This window comes from Cyprinodon variegatus, unplaced genomic scaffold, assembly GCF_000732505.1.
Source record: "Cyprinodon variegatus isolate N-32 unplaced genomic scaffold, C_variegatus-1.0 Scaffold1846, whole genome shotgun sequence".
Taxonomy (NCBI): Eukaryota; Metazoa; Chordata; class Actinopteri; order Cyprinodontiformes; family Cyprinodontidae; genus Cyprinodon; species Cyprinodon variegatus.
In genome coordinates this window covers 52,557-59,561 of record NW_015152299.1, presented here as the reverse complement: position 1 = coordinate 59,561, position 7,005 = coordinate 52,557, and the positions used below count along the sequence as shown (strand labels likewise).

At 39.1% G+C, this 7,005-nt stretch overlaps 1 protein-coding gene across 1 annotated transcript in view; it reads right to left on the bottom strand.

Annotated features, from left to right (window-relative positions):
- cfap69 (cilia and flagella associated protein 69) overlaps positions 1 to 7,005 on the bottom strand; it is a 26,905-nt gene that overhangs the window by 11,294 nt on the left and 8,606 nt on the right. Inside the window, exons 9-16 of the mRNA XM_015404738.1 lie at positions 6,727 to 6,775; positions 6,531 to 6,625; positions 6,249 to 6,465; positions 5,987 to 6,118; positions 5,790 to 5,905; positions 3,783 to 3,901; positions 940 to 1,214; positions 598 to 735 (exon numbers count right to left, since the gene is read on the bottom strand). Coding sequence (XP_015260224.1) covers positions 598 to 735; positions 940 to 1,214; positions 3,783 to 3,901; positions 5,790 to 5,905; positions 5,987 to 6,118; positions 6,249 to 6,465; positions 6,531 to 6,625; positions 6,727 to 6,775 — 1,141 coding nt within the window. The remainder of the gene's footprint in view (positions 1 to 597; positions 736 to 939; positions 1,215 to 3,782; positions 3,902 to 5,789; positions 5,906 to 5,986; positions 6,119 to 6,248; positions 6,466 to 6,530; positions 6,626 to 6,726; positions 6,776 to 7,005) is intronic.

The following is a 7,005-nucleotide window of genomic DNA, read 5'->3' as shown; positions in this document are numbered from 1 at the left end:
TTCAAACAGGAGGTTTGGATCCACTTTCCCCAAGAGATCGTTTGAGCTTCTCACAGAGAAAGGGATTATTCTCCATTACGACCCGTTCAAGTACTGCAGGAAATCTGAGTGGCAGTCAGTTTCTCCGTTCACCAACAATCAACCGCTTCCTGGGTAAACCCTGTTCCGCTCTCCACCGAATCAGACAAACACTGGAACTACAGCACATAGACAGGAGTCAAGGATTCAACAACTTCACTGGAAACGTGAGTCGGCAACCAAATCCTCTTCAAGTTCACGAGTCAAATTCCCCACTGAGCCTGAACTAACCGCTGTGTCTTCCCCTGACTTATCCCTCTGTTTAACTTCTTCAATAAAACCCGTTAAACCTTTTCCCTGGTCTCTCTGAATTGGTTTCTCTGCATGTGGGTCTGAGCTTTAGATAAGATCATGACACCTGGGCTGCCACTCATCAGCCCTATAGTGACTAAAACTAATAGTTTTCATCCTGAAGACTAAGACCAAAGAGGACAAAGTTGGCTGTCAAAATCAAACACTGCCTGTCTGCACTTGGGTGCTACTACAAATCCACACAACATGGCAAACACTCTCTCTCACCCAGACTGCAGAGGAGGAGGTAAAACTTTGCTCGCAGGTTTTCGGACGTTTCCAGCACTGCTGCGGACGGTTTGTTGGCAGGAAACGACAAACCGCTGCTGTCCTCCTGGAAACGGGTCTGAAGCGGCTTCTTTGGATCTTTGAGAGAAAGAAACAAACACAATGTTCAGTCTAAAACGGAAAGGTGGCTCACACTTTAACTGATCATAATATGCTGCATATAATGTTTTCAGTCAAAGAGGAAATCCTGGAGAACAGAATAAGATAAGAGGAGAAATTAGGAAACTAGCATAAATATATATTTTTTTTTAGTTCTCTCTCAGATTATTCCTTTTTATTGACCTTTAATTCCTCCGTGTTTGGTTCTGAGGACCCCCAGCTCCTTTTCTTCTGCCCTCCAGAGCTGCAGCAGGACTCTGGGAGCCGTTTGACCGCCATCGTCCCTCCAGCTCAGCACCTGAGGCCGAGCGTTCGGATTGTTGCAAAGATCCAGCAGGGTAGAGAGGATGATGCTGTGTATGCATCTGGGACTGGCTTGGAGTAAATCCAGCATCAGAGATGCTCCTCCTTTTTCTAAAAACTGATATTCTGTGGTGCAGGAGCCGACGACGCAGGACCTGATGGGAGACACGGAATCGTTAAGGAGGTTCAGATGGTCTGACTTTCAGAGCAGATTGAGGAAATAGGTCAATCTTCCACACTGAGGCAGCAACTTTAGATGTGACGTTAAAAGGTTTAGAATATTATACTCATTATAATTACTAAACTTTACGTTTTAAATGTTTTTGTTTACAGATTTTACACTTTAAGCCCATCACAAACACGACGCCCACACTGACCAATGAAAGACACCTCTAGAGGTGGTTTTATGAATTTTTAAAAAGCAGTTTAAAAATTCATCAAACTCAATCTTAAAAACAGAAATTTGGAAAAATGAATTTAGAAAAAAACTACAAAAAACACCAAAAAAAAAATGTAAAAAGAAATTAAAAATAAATTGAACAAATGAAATAATTTTGAAAAAAAAACTGAATCTCAAAAAACAGAAAAGTCACTTTCAAAACCTTTTTTTCATTAAAATAAGTTTTCCAATGTTCATTTTCTGAAATTCCAGTTTTTTGGTTTGTTTTTTTCATTTACAAAATGTATTATTTGCTTCCAACAGCAATGGATGAAAACTGTCATGATTTTCTTTGTGAGTTTTCCGTTACAATTTGATTTGTGTCATTCTGTGTTTTCCTGGTTTCTTTTCCATTTTGTATCATTCTAGTTGTTTCTGAGTTATATTTAAACATTGTTGTATTTACTGGGTTACTCTGTTTCCCCCTTGTGCCAGTCTCATTTCCCCTTAGCTCCCTTCTAGTTGCTTCTCTCCACACCTGCTCCCTATCAGCAGATTATCCCGTTCTTTGTTCTGTCTCCCATATATACACCTGCTTTCCACTTCCTTGTAGCTGGATTCTCTTCATTACTTCAATCCTTACGTATGTTTCTCCCTGGTGTATCCTAGTTTTCGTTTCCAGTAGTGACGGTTAACGAGGCATCTAGAAGCTTTGGACTCATTGCCAAACTGTATACTGACACCTGCTGGTACTTTAAAGACACTACAGGCGGCTTATTTAACAGACTAAACTGAATCGATTTGATGATCTAGTACAATGATATCATTGAAGTTATTGTAGATTTAGATTTAAATTCAAAATATCTTTGATATATTTAGATGCAGCTAATAAATAATGTAAACATATATCATGATGAGATAATTTAGGGGTGTGAATGAGGATGCTTGTGGACTAGGATTTAAAATAATTTTTTTTTAAAACAATAAGTACAGTAAAAACAGTAAATAAACTAAGAGTCAATTTGAAATTAACTTTAATTTAGATAAGTTGAGTGATAACTGAGAGGAAAAGGATGACACAACGAGAAAATGTAAATAAAAACGCAACGGCAGAAACGTTCCTACCCCTTTCAGGCTGCTCCAAAATTCTTGATAATTTTAATGATAAACCGCAAACGATGAGACTATTGTTTTTTAGCAGATACATCATGTTTACAGATACTTTTTAAAAACAGTTTAATGAGTCAGTCAGTTCCTGTATCGGTCACATGACTTTTTTAAATGACACGCGCACCGATGCAGTGTTTTACTCTATGGGCTCCATTCATACACCGACGCATCTGTGTTGCTGGACTCATCACTAGTTTTTAGTTTATTATTCCTGGATTTGTGCGTCTGTTACCATCTACATCTAAATTAAATCACCTCTACATTTGGGTCCTCAACTAACTTCCACCAAACCGACAAAAATTCACTCCATAAATTTCAGAAACAAACAGGCACCTCTGTGAAGCTTCTGAGCCCCTTTTCTTCCTTAAATCCCTTGTGTTGCTACTTTTTTCTGGTTTAAATCTAAGAACTATCACAGAGAAGAAGTAATTTCTCAGCTCGATCATGAGCTCCTGAGCTCCAGCCCACATGAATTCAAGCAACGATTTCTACTGGTGTAAAACCCTTTGGGGTCGACATCGACATTATTACCATAGGTTAATATTTATTTATTTTGGACCTGTCATCATATATTAAACTGTTATTTTGATACTTTTTAAATGCTTTATTCAGCACCACTCTAGACATTCTGTAGATTTATTATAGAAACAAACTGTTTTGATGTATAATTCGTAGTTATGACCTTTAATTTGTCCGCAACTTACATCAGCGTTTGGCTGAGAGATCAATCACGGTGAGAGGTTTGCATCCATTCAAGCGTCTTTCTGACTAATTTGGAGCTTTTAATGTCAGAAACACCTGATAAACTTTTTCGTTTCATAGCAGGTGAAATGACGATGAAGGAGGACCTCCATAGTCTTATCCTCAAAGAAACAACTAGATGCTTGGAACTTTGACACAGAGGAGTGTCCAGATCAAATCTACCCTTTCTGCCAAGAAGACCGGTCCGACTTACTACCACAACGATACCAGAAGCCCGATGTTTGATCCCAGCAGTCTGTGGACAGGGTGTTATTATCTAATAATCTGTATTTCAGACTATATGAGTGGATCAGAGGTACAAGAAACAATTCCTTATGTTTAAAAATCACTGCAGCCATAAATAACTCCTGACATGTCTTCTACGAGGGACTGTATTTGCTTTCCAGCTGTGCTGTAGTTTGGCTGGACTGACCACACGCACTCCACCGTGGAGATCACCAGCTTGTTGTGTCCCAGAGTGCTGTAGAACTTCCCTGGACCTTTCTTCAGGAAATGTACGACCATCTCTACTCCCTCTGAGCCAAACAGCTCCTGCAAGACATCGTGAGAGTTGGTTTTATAGTGGTTTCAAGTTTCAAGTTTTTCAAGTTTCAACAATTTATTGTCATTGTCAAAAAAAAGGCAACGAAATTGTGTTTGGGGTACAATACTTAGTAGCAGCAAGTTCCAAGTAAAGTGCACAAGAGGTAAAAGTGACACCTAATTTAACCCAATTTTGCTAGTTCACACCTCCTGCCTACAATTAATCCACAAATACATAATTTTGCACCTATTTACACTGAAAAATCAACGTCATTTAACAGCGTTTTGCTTTTGCAGCAGTTTATATTAGATATCAATCATTCCCCTTCAAAGCTATTTGATCGATTAAAATTCACGTGTGAAAATTAAAGTGTTTGAGATGCGCTCATCAGTGAAAAAATGGAAGGAAAGCATATTAGTAACAAAAAATTTTGCATTATTTTAAACTCCAAACACACAGTGAAAGAAAACTTTGACCCAAAACGAGTGCATTTCTTTTTTAAAAGAACCTAATATTTAAGATGGGTCCTTCATGTTACAAACATCAAACAGTTCAGGTAGGCGACACATAAATGTTAATCAGCGTTAATCGGGTAAAATCCCTCAGTGTTTCTTGGTTTTAGCAGTACTGACACATCAGATCTCAGGTTTGATTTCTGAAAAGAAAAGGATGTGGAGTTTTAAAACTAACATCATCTTCTCTGGGAGGGGATCTTAATTTAAAGGGCAAAGAAATTCAAACTGAAAAGCACTTCAAAACAATCGCATTTCACAACAAACAATGAAAATATCACACTAAATGCTTGAAACTAGCGGTGTTACACAGTAAGCTAGTTTTAGTTACGGGTAAAAATCTAAGAAAAGGTGATGAACTGATGAACTGACCACGGCTTAAAGGTATACTATGCAACCGGTGCTGATTTTCCAGCGAGGCTCCCCCCAGAGGGCGAAAGTAAAAGTGCACTGTCGTAAATATGCTCAGCTGTTCTCCTGGTTTCTCCGTCAAGCCAGGCGCGGTTGTTTTGAGCTTAGCAGACAGGCGAACGCAACGAATCACCATGTCTACTGCGGTAAGTGACTATTTTGTTCCAATTATCGAGTTTGAAAATTTAGCATGTTTTCATACATTATTTGTTATGCATGTGTCTAAATAACAAAGATTGTAGTTAGCCAAGTTCTCGCCGTAAAGCAAGACCGACTCTCGCGATGCACGAGACTTCTGAGCCTGTGGGTGCGGGCCGAGGGCTCCTGCAATTGCAAGTACAGACCACCAGGGCGGCAGAGAAAACCTTTGTTCGACCTGAAATGACTCATTTAATCATCCAAAACAAATGTTGCATAGTGAGCCTTTAAAGCTAAATTCCTGCTGAGGGTCGTCCTGGTTGCTGCGTTTAGACGTTTGCAGGTTTCTGAATAGCTGATCTTTAGTCTTTTAGTCTATTTTTCCAAAAAATTTCTAAAAACAGGACATTTCTAATAATTATTCACATTTATTATAATATTTACACAGACAGTGTCTAAATCTCTTACATTTGTAAAATTTTATATTTTTAGTTCCTGAACTAAACACATTTTATATCATTTTGACACCTAAGCTCTTTTAATCAATGTTCAATACATTTTAATTTTAATTTTCCAGTTATTTATTTGTCTTTTCTTATATTTTTATTTTGTAAATTTGCTGTCTAATGTTTGATGTATTCTTCTAGATTGAATGACAATTTAAGGGTCTTTTTTTTTCTTTTTTGTTTCATGATTTTTTTCTTATTTATTAGTAATATTTTAGTTAACAGTTTTTATTTTTTTCCCCATGTTCATTATTTGTATTTTCATTTATTTTCCCCTGAGGGACATTTAAGAATATTTCCCCATATTTTTGATCAAACTAAATGTTTACCTTTCTGTTCAGGTCGTTCTCACACAGCACAGACAGGATGAGCTGGATATTGGACATGGTTTCCACGGCGATTACATCATCCTCACCAGAAAACGCGTCGATCAGGTTTAGGATCCCTGAGAGGGGAAACGCCACAGGTCTCTGACTGTAGTCATGTTTGCGCTCTACATTTTCCTTACAGGTGAAGCAGAAGTTACCCAGCAGCTGGTTGATGGCTCCCTGATCGCAGAGGTCCTGCTTTACAGCTTCTTCTTCCAGAGCCGTCACAGATCGCAGGATTCTGATGCAGCGCTGCGTCTGGGTCATCCTGCTGCCACAGAGTTCAGGCTCTGGATTCAAGAGGACAGAAAAACAAGAAGATATCTAATCATAGCTGAGCTTAAATCCACAGACAGAACTTGGAGGAAAAGACGCTTGCATGCAGGAAGGTGGAAGAAGTCTCAGAAGTTTTCAGCTGACCTTCGACGCACCAGTCCAGCAGCAACAGCAGGCGCGTATTTCCCTGACAGGACATGTAGTCCTGCAGCATGACTGGAGCGATGCAGGACAAGGCGTCCAATGCCTGCAGCTGGAGTTCTTCCTCCTGGAAGCCGAAGAAGATCTGAGAAGCTGGCCGGCGCTTCGGTGGCTTCACGAGCTGCAGCAGGTTCACCATGACATACTCCTCCCTGAAAACCTGAGGAGGGAGTTCAAAGTCATTCCTCTGAACAAACGAAGACTGTAACTGGGAGTGAAGCTGACCTGCAGAACAGCAACGTTCCTGCCCATCACAACCAGCAGATTCAACAGCAGCTTCATCATCCTCAGGTCAGGTTTCTCTGCTGCAGAGCTGCTCACTTAAAACAGACAGATTCCTTCCTTCTCAAAAGCTCAGTTTCACATTTTAAAATCTAATTGGAATCAGTGAAAAAAAAAAATATTAAAAAAAGATACTCACTCTCCGGAATTGTCATGAAGCCCAGAAGCTGTTTGGCAAATAAGCTTTCCTGGAAGTAGAAAGATATTTTAAGAAGAACTGTGAAGAATCTATGCAAGAGGATTAGGATCACAGAAAAAAAATTAAAACGTTAACTTATTTTTAAATATTATTTCAGTTTAATATGGCAAAAAAGTCAGAATTCTAACTTTAATCTCAGAATTCTCACTTTAATCTCAGATTGTTGGATGTTGCTGTGCACTATGAAGGAAGAGATGTGGAGCACTGTGCCTCACTGAA